The 17,305-nt window shown below is 42.4% G+C and overlaps 1 protein-coding gene across 2 annotated transcripts in view; it reads right to left on the reverse strand.

The window, feature by feature from the left end:
- Positions 1–17,305, reverse strand: part of HECTD4 (HECT domain E3 ubiquitin protein ligase 4) — a 236,234-nt gene that overhangs the window by 142,555 nt on the left and 76,374 nt on the right. For both annotated transcript variants that reach the window (XM_075178495.1, XM_075178494.1), the window contains exons 21-23: positions 8,262–8,460; positions 7,630–7,749; positions 2,479–2,583 (exon numbers count right to left, since the gene is read on the reverse strand). In XM_075178495.1, the coding sequence (XP_075034596.1) occupies positions 2,479–2,583; positions 7,630–7,749; positions 8,262–8,460 (424 nt within the window). The remainder of the gene's footprint in view (positions 1–2,478; positions 2,584–7,629; positions 7,750–8,261; positions 8,461–17,305) is intronic.

Raw genomic sequence — 17,305 nt, forward strand, 5'->3', positions numbered from 1 at the left:
ACAGAACAGGTATTCTAGCGGTGCAATTACCACCATGATGCTTGTTAAATAGGCTTCCCCTTACAAACATTTGGAACCCCCCTCCCTTTTGAAATCCTGCGTTTGCCCCTGCTCCCGGATACAACTTTCTAATTTACCGGTATCGGTGACTGCAATAGACAACTATTGAGGTTGGTACTTGTTACCTAATAATGATTGGTCCTTACAGAACTAGCAGAGCCCCAAGAAAATGGCTGGCTGCACAGAGGGCTTCGGCTAGGAGGAGCAGCCTGTTAGTGGAATGTATTCAGTAGGTGGCACTGCTATTGTAAATATGTATTTTTGTTTTACATGCATTTTTTAACCTATTAATGTGAACAATTCAATTTGGTTTAATGATTTTAAGGGGACACAATTTATAAGCTTATATTAGTGATTAGATAGTACAGTACATACATAGTCTGTAATCACAGCAGAAATAACACTTTTACTTTCTAATTGTTTGAATTTAGTGAGATTTTTTTGATTGGACCTCTGCAGTTTTGCACCATTTGCGATGTGTACAACCTTTTTTTTTTGTTTTAAATTGATTTACTTCTCCGTTGGGGAGAGGGGGGAGTGGCAGTTGCTAAAGGGTTGGGGTTTCTCCAAAGCACTCTTTGTAAATCTATTTAAATTTACTGTTTACTATATGTCAGTATTGTCATTGGTGATGAATAAATGTATCTGGTGTCAATTTTACATGTTCAGAATTCAGTAATGCTTCTTGTAAGGCCAGAGCCATAACTAGGCAGGTGCAAGCAGTGCCATCGCCACACCCCCACATTAGGTTGGCCACACCCACTCGACAAATGTCAATCCCATTTAGATGGGGGGCGCCGGTGCCCTGTCTCGCCCAGGGCACTAAAATGTCTAGTTACGGTACTGGTCTTGCATTCCACTACTATGGAAAAAACCCAAATTACCACAGGTTTATAACCCTCAACTGTGGTCTCAGGGGGCTTTAAATATTTAGGACAAGTATAAATTCACTTTTTAAATTTAGAATGTATTTTCTAGGGTTAAATCACAGTGTTGTTGTTTTGAAGATCTAAAAGACATGTCCCTAAAAAATGTGATAATACAACTTATCATTTATTTATGTAGAGCCTGCAATTTCTGTAGCGCTTTACAGTTTGAGACAAACACAGTAATAAACAATACTGAGTAAAACAGACAAAGTAGTAAGTAGGCCCTGCTCGCAAGCATACAATCTATATGACAATGGGAATCAGATACATGAGGTTAACTCTACATATTGCATACTGGTCCAGCCAATTTGCAAAGTTAAAAAGTGAATGGTATGTTATGTGATCCAGTCACACAGCAATGTTGGAGACCCAAGACCCTGTTGAGGCAACAGTGGGTCTATCTGGTAAATGCTGCACCATTTTTACAAAACTGGAGCCTACCTCTGAACATGAATATAATATAGATGGTTGCCAAACACTAAAGGATTCTACTGATATTTGCAGGTCTAGTGAGTGTGTGTAAACGTTGGCCATCATAATTAATAGTTATTTCATATTATATATCTATATCTATACACACACACACATTATATCAATCTCATATATATATATATATATATATATATATATATATATATATATATATATATATATATATATATATACATATATATATACATACATATATATATATACATATATATATTTATTATCTCTATATAAAGACAGACATACACACATATACAGGCATAGAATACCCAGATTACGAATGCTGATGTAAAATGATCTACACTGGACCAGCTTCACAAAATCCATTTTCCCTATTTCACAGTGTACAACATCTTTAGACCCCTATATATGAATGCTACACAATAGAGAGCTACAACTATGTCTATTATGGTGGCCATACCCAAATCAATCTAGCTATTTAATCCAATCAGCCTGCATGTGACAGAACATTAAAAATTATAGAATACAGGTGTCAAAGCTAAACAATCAAAACCTGGCTTAGGTAAATTTTCATGCAAAGCATTCAGACTGAACTATGTATTGTAACTGTAATGAAAGCTCAACAATTCTACTATTGGCCTACATTGTTTATGCACTGCAAGTTAATGCATGCTTTTTTGGGGATCAAAATTCTTATGTATGAGGTGCAACTGAATTTTTTTTTTAATGAACAACCCAATTAGATTACAAAATATGCAATCACAATTGTTTATTAGTCTTTCAAACCTGAAAGTTAACTACAATTTGAAAACTAAAAAATATGGCTATAATTAGATAACTCATTTTAGACATATTAAAAGATTCAGACTTGATAAAATTACCAACTACACTAAAAGAATTTTATTAAAAAGAAAAAACCTATAACACTCCAGCTGTAAGGTCATTCAATGTTGATTTACAAACACATACATCTGTATTTCCATATGTGAACACAAAGGAGACATTTGACATGTTAAAAAAAAGTGTAACGAAAACTCACCTGAGCTCTGACTGTGCAAGAGAAGCCCCACATTGCTTTATCAGGAGTGTTGTGCTCACGACCACTTCTCATCTCAAAAGAGAATGTGACGGTATCGCCCTCTACCTGATAACATATACCAAACAATTTACTGTGAGAAGCCGATTTTCAACAAAACATGAATTGAGCCTTTTGTGTAAAAACTTCAGACCTGTGAAAAGCAGCAGCTCTGATGCTACAGAATTTTGTTTTGAATTTCATACTGAGAAGTGTGAGAACAGACAATTTTCCCACTAGATGTACACTTACGACAAGCTGCTCACACAGTGGCACATGGTAAGAAGTATTTTGTGACAGGCAATCAAGAGCAGTACTGAAACATTTTTTTAGAATTTGTAACACACAAAGCATTTTAGTGAGAAACAATGGGTTAGATTTAATGGACACTTTTAGACATCTATATTTTTAAAAAAATTCTTAATGGATAAGTTACTTAAATTCTAGTAAATAGTCACTGATAAATTAATGATTTTATGCTACCTGGGGGCTATTTTAAAGCAAGAACGTCACAACACGTGGTTTATTTTACTTTTATATTAGGATTGGGTACATATTTAAACATGACTAATATTTATGCAGCAGATATTGTTACACCTTCAATAAGGATGCTAATAGAACTCCAGTACAGATACACCAACACCATATATGTCTCTGCCCCATAATACCCCTATCTACACAAAAATACCCCTTACACTTTTATTCAGATATGTAAATATTATCAAAGTACAACAAGACTCAAAAGTTAGGTGCCAGCAATACTTTTGCTTCAGGATTTCTCCATAACACATTTGCAAAATACTTAGAGTGTGAGTGTATGTATATATATATATATATATATATATATATATATATATATATATATATATATATATATATATATATATATATATATATACACACACATACATACACACATTATATTATATTATATTATATTAATATATATATATATATATATATATATACACACATATATATATATACATATACACACATACACGCATATATATATATACATATACACACATACACACATATATATATACATATACACACATACATACATATATATATATATATATATATACACACACACACACATATATATATATATATATATATATATACATACACACACATACACACACATTTACATACGTATATACACACACACTGCGGAACATTGGGGTATAGTAGGTGGGACTAGGAGTATAGCCACTTATCAACTTGTTTGTTCCTCACACTCCTCCCCTACTATGCCTCTCCTCCTCTCCAGCTCAGACCTCAGTTTTGTATAACCAAGCCAGAAAGAGAGGAGAAGCAATACAGAAAATAGCACCAAAAACAGTACTACTTTCAGAGCAACTGAGGGTGCGCAGTGTCCCCCAATGGACTAAGAGAAATAGATTTCACGGTGAGTAAAAATCTTCTTTTCTCTTTCCTACCATTGGGGAACACTGCGAGACATTGGGACATACCAAATCTGCCTCTAGAACAGTTGCACGCAACATCCTGCGCCCAAAGCTCGCATTAGCAGATGCATAAGCATGCAACCAAGAAAAACACTGCAGAAGACGTAGGCGTTGCCATCCTGCACAACAGATTTACTGAAGCACCCCGACATGCCACCCAAGTGCCAACCGTGCTGGAGACTGAGCTCTAAAGTCACCAGAACAGGATAATGGGCGCGAACATAACAGAATGGAGGAAGGGATGTAGCGGGCATGAGACTGTCTGGAAACTGACAAGCCCCTTTATTAAGTGCCCGAAAGGACGAAGAGGACATATGTTACAGGGATAGAGACCCTGCGGTCAATCTGGCACTGAATAGCACGAACGGCATCCAGCCGAAGAACCGTGTCACACGAAAAGGAGGAAAAATGCTTGTCCACAAGCTCCCGAGTCAAGTGAAATGGAGATACCATCCTCTGAACCAATAGTGGCTGGAGAGACACCCCTCTCTATTCTACTGGAAAAGTAAAATGTGGGAGTGCAATCCACACTATCGCCACCAAACCCCTGCGACAGGGGCGATATGTAAGGAAACACCCCTAACACGGGATAAACATTTTCCCAGAGTCAGCAAGAGAAAAGTGACCAAATGAAGCACTCTGATCACCCAAACTAGATTTCACAGCTTCACCTCACCAACCAAAGGGGGGCTTGAAAGGGAAGAGACTCCTCGAAGAAAGGACTGAAGATACTGTGGTCCTGCAAACCGGTGCCGAAATTGATGTAGAGCATCGGGACCTGCACCGTGCGGGAACCTAGGCGGAGGCCCCTATTAGAGCAAGCTTGCGAAAGAAAGCGACTTAGAGGGCCAGCACTGGGAAGTGTGAAAACTCTAGGATTCACATCAAATGCTGTACTCTTTCCAGACCCAGGAGAATAGATGAGAAAAATGCCTTACAGGCTCTATTCAAGGTACCAAGCAGCTCCCTGCGAAGAAGCTCTGGCCCACTGCGCCAAGCTAGATGATATAAAGAGTGGCAGAAAAAAACCCCACGACCGTTTAGAATTGGCTACAAAGGTAGGCGGAAGGGAGGTGTTGCCACCAGCTGCCAATGTCTGAGAACCAAACCCTGCAAGGTAAATGAGGGACCCCAGGAGCTGGAAGCCGCACTCCATAAGAAACTCTTTAGCAACTGTGAGAACCTGGGAAGTGGAAGCGACAGGTACACCAGACCGAAGCTCCAGGGAACATCCTGGCATTGGAGAATTACACTTAATGGTCTCTAGAATACGAACAGTAAAGTGTGACGTGAGAAATAAGTATGGCCGCCCTGGGGACAAAGTCCAAAGTGCCCCCAATACTCCAGGGCAAAGGACGTGTCCGTAGAGAGACCATTCCCCATGGTAAATTACGCCTGCCGAGACTCTCGGCCTCCCACTTATTAATACCGGAAAAATGGACAGAGGTATGGGAAAGAAACGCTGCTTAGGCCATAACATGGTCAACTCTCACCCTGCTCTCGGGCCGCGTGTTCCCCCGTGATGCTACAGAAATGCAACAGCCGTATATTATCTGACTGATTGTTTAGACTATTCCTGGTCAGGACCTGCTGGGCGTGACGCCACATCCTGTGAACCCTGAGTACCAGATTGAAAAAAGTTTTCTTGGGAGGACCTAAAAAGACCCTGGAACCATAAGTATCCTATTAATCCATCTAACAGACTAGAGCCCGTCAGGACCAGGGTTCCAGGACATGGTGAACAACAGACCTCCCTCCTGACTTTTTGGCTAACCACTGTGGGAGAGTGATGATCTGTGAGTCCAATAACCTGGGAACCAGATCCTATCAGGAGAATATCGCTCTGGAGACAGGGTACCAACGTTCTACCCGGAACGTTGGTACCCTGTATACCAGAAGCCTCATGCAACTAAGGGAAAACTTCTCTATGCCCCATGCGCATCTTTTTCCTGCGCTGAGATGGGAGGGCCCTTTCCTCTGGTAGGAATACCCTGTGGGACCCAGTATAGAAGCTGAGGTCTTAAACGTATCTCCTGTGGCAGATTGAGTGGGAACCTATGAAGTTTCTGCATTCAGATGTGTGCTTTCAGGAACCGGATGGAGATCTATCTGTAAGAGAGCTGACGGAGCACTTGGAAAGTGGTCATCCCGACAGGGTACGATCGTGACCTGCCATGAGCGCCATAACCTTGGAGCCCCACGAAGTGCAATGTGCAAAATATAAAGCAGGACCCCGAGCCAGAATTGAGATTTCTGTACCGCCAAAGGGAAAGAGACACCGGTGCCCCCTTCCCGACTGGTACATTTAAGAAGACCTCCATAATGCAGGAGCTCCCTCTGTTCACTACCTGCAATGACTGTGCGTAGTGACTACATCCGAAACAAGAGCATGCAAGCCTGCCTGTTGAGGGACTGCCTGCTTAAATGGAATGAAAGAATCCGTCTGTGGGCCAGGAAGAGGTAGGAATAAAATGCGCCAACCCTCGGGAATACCACCTGGTATATAGGTTCCTCATTTAACTGCACCTGTGTAGGTACTATATGCTCCTATGGGAGCAAAGAAGTGAGTACGCAATGGGGTGCCTCACCCCCAGAAGAAAGGGGGAGGAAGGGTTTAAGACAGCCCTAGACGTGGCCTAGTGGAGCTGACAGGAAGAGATGTACTCTTACCTTCCATAGCCCCTGGCGACTACACTAGAATTCTGCAAAATTTGACAATCTCCGTTATTGGAACGTCCTCTAGAATACCTCTGGGTAACTACTCTGACCATGGCTGAATAGACCTTTTTTGAAAACCCAGCTAGAACCCTGTTGGGTGTAAACACACTGTCAGCCGACACTTAGGCTGTGTTGAGGCGTGATTATCCCTTCTGTCAGACACCTTCCATGGGCGCCTGCCCTACGTAGGAATAGCAGAACAAATGAATTGTCAACCCCAGGGGTACCTTCCCATCTAACTCTCTGCCCGGAGAGAAAAAGGAGATGAGAATCTTGCCAGTGTAATAATAGTTTATTTGGCTTACTGCTAAAGGTCAGACACCCTGCCCAGGGCCCCAGACTCAAGCTCTGCAAGGGTTAGAGTGTGTTTGATGCTTAAGCTAAGACTACCCATCCTGAGAGGGATGTGGAACTTTTAGAGTCAACAATGTTTTTGTCAGAAAATGGAGATGCAACTAGCCATCCTCTACCGAGGAATGGACGATATCCTGATTCTGACTGTGGACAACTCTGAAAAACAAAATTATGCTTACCCCTGTGAGATGGAAGGAAATTTGTGTATATGTGTGTGTGTGTGTGTATATATATATATATACACACACACACATACACACATACTTACATACAAAGACACACACACACACACACACACACGCACTCTTATTCAGAGCAACTGTATCAGATCTCTACAGCTACAGAGACTTTAGCAACACCGTATGGGAGAGATCGAAATCCTGACTATATGTAAGGGTCAGTGAGGGATAGGTGTATAAGGGAGGGCACACCCCCAAAAATACTATTTTTCGGTGTGGATTTGGTAAAATTCATATTTAAAGAGGTAAGGTCCTAGAGTATTTCTGCTACTAAGATAAGCATTCCCTTATGAAAAAATATTTATGTTTAAAAATATCAAAACAAGTACCTTCACCAAATCTTTTGGCCAACCAGTGCCCAACACACTTCTACTTCCATATCCGAGTGTATTTCCACCATACTCTGCTACTTTCCGACTGTTTGTATTGGGACCAGCGTAGATCACCAGCTTCACATGAAAAAAATAAAAAATATATATATAAAATTAGGGGAACAAAAAAGTAAAAAACGTACTGACATAATATAAGACAGTATAAAAGCAAATATATGTCCCTCAGTAGCCAGTGAAGAAAGATACAAAAGTGAGGTAGAATAAGATAGGTAGTGGGAGGAGATATGGAAGTTCAATAGGCAATTGGATAGGCAAGATAATTTGCATATTTAATTGAGAAAGAAAAAGCAGAATATAAAATATTCAACAATAAATAACCTGTGTCCAAATTCCTGCAAGTGGACAAACACTAATTTGTACCTATGCTCCCCAATAACCAATAAAGAGGGATAGTGTAGGTAAGGCAAGACAGGTGATGTGCAATAGGATAGGGTAGGCAAGACCAATTGGGTAGACTAGGCAGGATAGATCATTTAACAGGAAAGTCCTAGTAAAAAACTTTGTATATCACCTACAAATATGAGATTCTTTGAGTATGAGGGATTTATTCAATATTTCTTTGAACTAACCTTATCATAATCGTATTGTGAGGAACACCTGGTGTCAAAGCGTAAATACAGACAACGGGCTCCAGGTATGTGAACACTCTCTTTAAACTTGTAGTTGTCTCTAACAGGATGAGCTGTTTCTACAGTCTTCCCTGCAGCCCACGGAGCTGGAATCTTCAGTCCTGTCAGAAAGCCAGGCTCTTCCTTCTCTTCCAACATCCTATAGCAAGGTAAGAGACATATTCTAGTCACATAATGAAAAAACGAACATTATACCTTGCTACAAATGCTCATTGTACTATTAAAAATAATTAAGTTCCTACTGAAAAGGGCAAAAATGGGAATTTTGTACTTACTGTAAAAGCTCTTTCACTAAGCCCAGTTGGGGAACACTGCTCACCTTGGGATATAGAGGGTGCTGTGTGGAGACATTAGAGATCTGTCTAGCCTGCTCACCTCCCCACTATGCCCCTTTCGGTCACTATCTTCAGTTTATTTACTAACAAAGCCGCAAGAGAGGGTGAAACACAACCAGCAGAACAAACTTTAGAACTGTAAGAACAAAGGGTGGGAGCGCAGTGTCACCTAACTGGGTTTAGTGAAAGAGATTTTACGGTAAGTACAAAATACCATTTTCACTTGTACTACCAGTTTGGGTACACTGGGGACGTCCCAAAGCTGCCCCTATGGGTGGGATGCGCGTGATGAGTGGCACGTAAAACCTTACACCCGAAACTAGCGTCTTCAAACGCAAAGACATTGAACCTGTAGAATTTGGTGAAAGTATGGACGGAAGCCCAGGTAGCAGACCTGCACAACTGTTCAACCGAAGTCCCATGTCTCGCCACCCAAGATGTGCTAATCGATCTGGTAGAATGAGCCATGAGACCGTCTGGAATGGGAGATCCACTCGAAATATAAGCCTGATGGATAGTTTCTGTAATCCATCTAGCAATCGTCTGTTTCGTGTCCGGCTAGCCGCGCTTCCGAACATCAAAGAGCGCCAGAAGTGAGTCCGACTTACATACAGAAGCTTTATGTTCTACATAAGCCCACGAGACCCTGACTACATCTAAAGGAGGGCTAGAACTCTGCTGGCCTGAAGACCAGTCACAAGTGAAGGCAAGTGAAGGCAGGAATGACAAAATCCTGGTAATGTGAAATTTAGTTACTACTTCAGGCTGAAATGACGTCAAGGTACATAAAACCGCCCTATCTTCATATAACCAGGAAGGGAGAGCGACAAGAAAGATCCGCCAATTTCGAGACCCTTCGAGCCGTCGAAATAGCCAACAAAAAGGCTACCTTTCGGGTGAGAAGTTTCAAAGATACAGACTCTAAAGGATCAAATGGATATTTCTGCAAAGCAAAAAGAACTAAATAGAGATCCCACAGACCTACCGGAAAGAGAAACAGGGGTTGGACACCTTGCAAAAAATTTGGACATCCAGCAAAAGAGCCAAACGTTTCTGAAAATATATAGATAAGGCTGAAACCTGTTCTTTAAGGGTAGTGAGCTGCAAACCCTTATGCAAGCCATCTTGCAGGAAAGCCAACAACCTTTCCATATGAAAAGAACTTGTTGACAATTTATGTATCTCACACTAACCAATGTACAACTTCCACGATGATAATTCCTAAAAGACAATGTTTTCCTTGCCTGAAGCATAGTCTGAATAACATACATGCTGTTAAAGCCAATTGATCGAGGATTTGGTGAAAGAATGGATCTTGACTTAGAAGATCCGCCCTGAGTGGCAGCCGCCAAGGAAGATCCACAAACATTGCGGGAAGGTCCGCGTACCAAGATCTTCCTGGCCAATTCGGAGCCAAAATAATCGTTAGAACTTTGTCGTGCCGTAGCCTTTTTCAACACTTGCGATAACATTGGGATTGGGGGAAAGATGTACACCAATTGGAAGATCCAAGAAACGGTCATGGCATCGGAAAGAAAAGTTCATGGATCCCGCGTCCTCGCACCATATTGGGACACTTTGTTGTTCCATCTGGAAGCCATCAAGTCTATTTCTGGCTGGCCCCACCTGTTGACAAGGGGAAAACATATCCGGGTGAAACGACTTTTCCCTTAGGTGGGTTGCATGACGACTCAGATAATCCGCTTCCCAATTGTCTACTCCTGGGAGAAAGTCTGTCGGAATGACCTAAACCCACCATTCCGCCCACTTCATGATGCATGGAGACTTCTTTTATAGTCCGGGAGCTTCTGGTACCTCCTTGGTGGTTTACATAGGCCACAGCCATGTTGTTGTCCGTCTGTATCCGTACTGATGTGTTCCGGTCGAGACTGTGTACGGAGAAATATCCCAGACCTCTTTCCTTTTCTAGAACTGGGATAACTACCCCCGAAGCCACCAGATCCATGACAGCTCCAAGGAGGGTCAACCTTCAGACCTATTCTCTGGGCAGAGGAGCTGACCTGAACCTACCAGATCCAAAATGTACCCTCTTGAGACCACCCCCTTCACCCAGATGCCTCTGGTTGAGCAAAGCCACTGATGACAAAAGTTCAGCAAGCGAGTTCCCACCACTGTAGACACCTGAGGGAAAGGGGGTAGTGGGTCATGCCAAAGGCTTCTCGGCAGGCTTCTTCGTGGGACGGCGTTCCGACCAAGCCTGCCAACCTCTTTGGCTACCGCCACCCTGACGGACGGAAGGCTGACATCGTGCAGCAACCCGCTCGGCTAGTCCCACCTGTCAGAAGAACCAAATCCATCTCCTTTCAGGTATGGAAGCGGCCGCTGGAAGGAAAGAACTCTTTCCCCCCCCCTGTAGCCGAGAGATAAACTTCTCTAATGGTTGTCCAAAAAGAGAGAGGCAGTTTCCAGAGCTCTGCTGGATTCCGGGTCCACCTGCCAATATCTCAGCGAAAGCGTACGTCTCAACGTAATAGCCAAGAAAGATGTACGTGACAATCCCTGATCAGCATCTATAACCACTTCTCTCAAAAATAAGGCAGCCTTCATTATATGATCTGCTAAAGGGAACAAATCATCTCTATGAAGTCCCGCCTGAATAACTTTACTTAGAGCGGAAACCCATATTTCCATTGCTTTAATGACCTAGGCTGCTGCCATAATTGGGCACAGCGAGGCTCCAGATGATAAATAGATGGATTTAAGAATTCCCTCACACCATTTCTCAGTGGAGCCTTTTAAAGAAGCAGCACTGGGCGCCTGGAGAACAAAAATCTTAGTCGGTGTGCGATGGGAGCATCCACAACGGGATGATTCTCCCAGGATCCAATTTCCACCTCAAGAAAAGGTTAAATAAACTAGTACCACTTGGGAATGAGGAATTTGCCATCTGGTTTATTTCTGGTCTCTCCCCAAAATTCCAACAATTAAGGAGCTGGGGGGAAAAATAAAGTTCTTTTCTTAGATCTCTTGAACATGGATGTCTGGACCACCTCTTGGTCAGAATCAGTGATACTGAGTATCTGCCTCACCGCCAAGTTCACATCCTCAATACCCTGTCTGCCAGAGTAATCCTCCTTCCACCTCCACGAATCTTCACAATCAGAATCATCGAGTATAACACCTTCCTCCTGTAAGGACAGCTCAGTATCTGAGACCTCCATATATTGAGACACTGGTTGGCCCAGGCACTTGCGCAGCCTAGAGGCTGAAGCTGTCTGCAACACCTTTTCCAGAGAAGCAGATACTCTAGTCAATCCTTGGACTGATCTCTCCAAATTCAGCCTCCAAGAAGGATTTTTGGGAGAACCCGGCTAAAGTCGGGTAATAACAGAGATGCCTGTCCAGAGTGGAGGCATCAGAGGACAGCGTACCCTGGGAAAGAATAGAGGTGGCAGCACCTACCATTCCCAAGCGTGGGTTGTCTCTCCTCTATTCCGCAATGGTCCTTGCCAGTTTCCTGGCCCGTACCGGTTCCACCATCTTATGCTCCTCCAGACGAGCGTACGCAGGTCCTCAGTCTGACAGTCACTGCCCAAGCTGTCTAGTTCTGACTGTTCATTTGGAAATTCAGGACTTAGAACCTGTCTCTCTCTCTCTCATATGATTAAAGTAAAGAGTAACAGATATGAGAGACACACAGCAGAACAATCTGTATCCACAAATGTCTACTACAAATTTTTCACCCCCAACTACTAGTGTATAAGTGGGTGGCTACAGCGACACTATATAATATATTTAGAACGGCATAATAAAGATATAGAGATATATATATATATATATATATATATATATATATATATATATACATACACACATACACATACACACACAAAAATATACACACACAAATATACACACACAAATATACACACACACGTATTTACAAATACAGACACATACATGCAGCGGGTGAAATAAGTATTGAACACATCAACATTTTTCTCACTAAACATATATTTAATCTGGCTATTGTAATGAAATTTACACCAAATGTCAGCAACAACCCTTGCAATCCACACATGCGAAGAAATCAAATCATAGATGTTCATAATTTAAGTTTTGTGCAATAATGTGAAATGACACAGGGAAAAATAATTGAACACATGAAGAAAGGAAGGTGCAAAAAGGCATGGAAAGCCAAGACAAGGAGGCGCAATCTAGCAGTGGTCTTCTGCTAGTTTTATCAGTTTCATTCTTTGGTTTACATTTTCATTTCCATATTTCGCTACTTTTGTCCAGAAATGACACAGATAAACATTATTATAATGCATACCAATAAAATTTGAAATATGTTTTATATTAATTGGTTTCCAGAGTGCCCCGTTTACACATTCTTTTCCCTTTTGTTTATGGTTATGGAAAGCCAAGACACCAGCTGAAATCTATCAGTAATTATAAAGCAATCCTGCCAGCTGGTTCAGTCATAACTGATGGTCTATAAAAAAAGGTGTCATTACAAAGGTGTCACACAAGAAACATCTCATGATGGCAGGGCAGGGACTGATGTGAATGAGTTCTCTGTACAGCGCTGTGGAATTAGTGGCGCTATATAAATAAATGATGATGATGATGGGTAAAAGCAAAGAGCTCTCTCAAGACCTTTGCTACCTTATTGTTGCAAAACATACTGATGGCATTGGTTACAGAAGGATCTCTAAACTGCTGAATGTTTCAGTGAGCACTGTTGGAACCATAATCTGGAAGTGGAAAGAACATCATTTCACCATAAACCGGCCATGACTAGGTGCACATTGCAAGATTTATCAGAAGAGTTGTCCAAGAACCACTTGTGGAGAGCTTCAGAAACACCTGTAATTAGCAGGTACAATTGTTTCAAAGAAAACAATAAGTAATGCACTCAACCGCCATGGCCTGTATGCACGCTCACCACCTCCTTTGCTGAAGAAAAAACATGTTGAAACTCGTTTAAAGTTTGCTGCACAACATTTGGACAAGCCTGTGAAATACTGGGAGAATAGTGTGGTCAGATGAGAGTAAAATTGACCTCTTTGGATGCCATAATACACACCATGTTTGGAGGAGAAATGGCGCTGTACATCACCCCAAAAACACGATACCAACAGTGAACTTTGGAGGTGGGAAAATTATGGTGTGGGGCTGTTTTTTGCACATGGTACTGGCATATTGCATATATTTGAAGGAAGGTTGAATGGAAAAATGTAGCAAGACATTCTTGATAATAATCTGATGCCATACACCAGGATGCTGAAGATGAAACAAGGGTGGACATTTCAGCAAGACAATGATCCTAAACACACAGCCAAAGACATTCTCAACTGGTTTCAGAGAAAGAAAATAAATTTGCTAGAATGGCCCAGCCAATCACCTGACTTGAATCCAATAAAAATATATGGAAAGAACTAAAGATCAGAGTTCATAGAAAGAGCCCACCGAACCTTCAAGGTTTGAAGACTATTTGCGTTGAAGAATGGGGCAAAATCACACCTGAGCAATGCATGCGACTAGTTTCTCCATACAAGAGATGTCTTGAAGCTGTCAGTACCAACAAAGGCTTTTGTAAAAGGTATTAAATAAATTTCAGGAAGCTTGATCAATCCCTTTTTTCCCCGTGTCATTTTACATTATTAAACAAAAATAAATTTATGGACATCTAATAGGGTTAAGCGATTTCTTATGCCAGATATTCTTAAGGTCTTTTACAATTACTATGCCAATACATACAAGTCCCAGAATCAATATGATTCGGCTGCATTGCAGGCATATCTGGATACTGTTTCTCTCCCTATGCTCTTCCTGGATGGTAAGGAGTATCTAGATTCATCCTTCACCCTAGAGGAAATTGACAGGGCTATCATGTCATTCCCCAATGGTAAGACCCCTGGAGTAAATGGCATACCTATAGAACGTTATTAAAAACATCAACCTTTCTATGTGTCCAGGTTGTTAGACACATTCAGCGAGCTCTGAGAGGCAGGCTCCCTGTCCCCTTCTGTGGCAGAAGCAATAGTGGTGGTGCTGCATAAATCAGGGAAAGACCCATTATATCCCGAATCTTATCGCCCTCATTATTGACAACTGATGTAGACATTTTGGCTAAACTATTGGCTCTGAAGCTGAGCAGGGTGGTGCTGGAACTGGTACATCCTGACCAAACAGGATTTATGCCAGGGAAGTCCACATCCATTAATCTTAGGAGACTGTTCACTCTGCTGCAGGTGCCGTCGCCTCTGTCAGAGTCGGAAGTTGTGGTGTCCTTGGAGCGACCAAGGCTCTGTGGAGTGGCCGCACCTGTGGGGAGTGCTATCTCGGTTTGGGTCCGGAATTTATAAATTGGGTTAAGCTCCTGTGTTCTCACCCTGTAGCACGCATGTGTGTTAATGGTTATCTCTCCCAGCAATTCCAATTGGAGTAGGGCACTAGACAGGGTTGTCCATTCTCCCTGGCGTTGTTTGCAATGGCAATAGAGCCTCTTGGTTGTCTGATCTGTCATGATTACCAAATAAAAGGACTTAAATCAGCAAACAGGGAGGACAAGGTGGTGTTAATACCCCGATGACGTTACTGTTCCTTTCGGACCACAATGAGAGAAGATAACTTTCAACATCATTTCCACTTATTACACATTTTTTGTTATGGGCATAACCTTTAATAGCCCGTGATATGGCAATCAAGATCTATATTATCCACTATTTATTCATTATATGTTAGTCTACTTATTACGACATACTATATATATATGTTGCAATTTTGTTTCCTTTTCATGTAATGCGGTTGGTTGATATTCACGACAAAGGATTGCATGTGATCGTCAGCCACAGTTACAAAAAGAGGATTTATATACCTCACGTTAAATCCGTTTCTCTGATTCCGTCTGGGGGACACTGCTTACCATGGGATGCGGAGGGGAGCACGGGGAGTTGGCACCTAGCTAGTTAAACTTTAGCACTGCTGACAGACCCCTCTCCTCTACAATCCCCCCGCCTCTTCCTCCTCGGTTAATTTAAAAAGCCCCAAGGAGATAGGTCAATCAAACAAGAGCATACAGAGGAAAGGCAGAAGGGAGGGATCGCAGTGTCCCCCAGTCGGAATCAGAGAAACGGATTTAACGTGATTATATAAATCCTCTTTTCTCTTTCATCCAGTCTGGGGGACACTGCTTACCATGGGGACGTTCTAAAGCAGCCCCCTAAGGTGGGACCGCTCTGAAAGCCCCGCTCGTAGAGCACTATGAGAGAAGTTTGCATCTGTGGAGGCGAATACATTAAACTGATAGAATTTGGTAAATGTATGGACAGAAGACCAGGTGGCGGCCATGCAAAGCAGGTCAGCAGAAGCCCCATTTCTTGCTGCCCATGACGCCCCTACCGATCTGGTGGAATGGGCCGTAAGTCTCTCTGGCACAGGACGATTAGCCTTTATGTAAGCTTGCTTAATGGTTGCCGTAATCCATCTTGCAATGGACTGTTTTGAGGCTGGCCAGCCTCTTTTATTAGAATCATAAAGAACAAACAGAGAATCGGTAAGTCTAATCTGAGAAGTTCTTTTGACATAAATGCAGAGAGCCCTAACCACATCTAACTTTTCCATAGACTGCAGATCAGACTGAGAAGTAGATGAGAAAACCGGAACTACAATTTCCTGGTTTAAATGGAAGGATGACACCACCTTTGGAATAAAGGAGGGAATCGTTCTCAAAATCGCTCTGTCTTCATAAAAAAACAGATATGGTTCCCGGCAAGACAGAGCTCCCAATTCCAACACCCTGCGTGCCGATGCAATTGCCAAAAGAAAAACAACCTTCCACCACCTAAAATCTGCCTCAAGTAAAGCCTCAAAGGGAGGCCTTTTAAGCATATCCAGTACCAGGTTAAGATCCCATGGTGCTGTAGGCAGAACATAGGGAGGCTGAATATGTAAGACCCCTTGAAGGAAAGTCCTGATGTCCGGCAAATCCGCTAATTTCATTTGAAAAAAAGAGTGAAAGTGCCGATACCTGAACTTTTAGGGAACCTAAACGAAGCCCTGCTTCTAGCCCATCCTGAAGAAAAGCCAATAAGCGAGGGAGACGAAAGGAGGATGTGTGACATGTTCTATTTTCACACCATCTGATATAAGCTTTCCAGATTCGATGATAGATACGAGCCGAAACTGGCTTTCGAGCTCGCATCATAGTGTTCACTACACTGGAGGAAAAACCCCTAAGCCCTCCAGAGCCTGGTTTTAACAGCCATGCTGTTAAACTGAGCGGAGGTAAATTCTGGTGATGAAAAGGACATTGTAGAAGAAGATCGTCTCATGCCGGAAGACGATATCCTTGGCCCACCGCCATGGATATTATGTCTGCGTACCACACTCGACACGGCCATGAGGGAGCTATTAGAATCACCGGCCGGCCGCCTTGCCTCACTCGTCTGAGTACTCTGGGAAGCATGGGAATCGGGGGAAATAGATAACCCAACCTGAATTCCCATGACATGGACATCACGTCCACCATTATTGCTAAAGGATCTCTTGCCCTTGCGCAAAACCTGTGAACTTTCCTGTTGTGTCTGGAGGCCATGAGATCTACATCCGGAAGACCCCACCTCTGAACTAGAGACCGAAATACTTCCGGGTGGAGGGACCACTCCCCTGGCATCATCGCAT

Source organism: Mixophyes fleayi, chromosome 1 (genome assembly GCF_038048845.1).
Source record: "Mixophyes fleayi isolate aMixFle1 chromosome 1, aMixFle1.hap1, whole genome shotgun sequence".
Lineage (NCBI taxonomy): Eukaryota > Metazoa > Chordata > Amphibia > Anura > Limnodynastidae > Mixophyes > Mixophyes fleayi.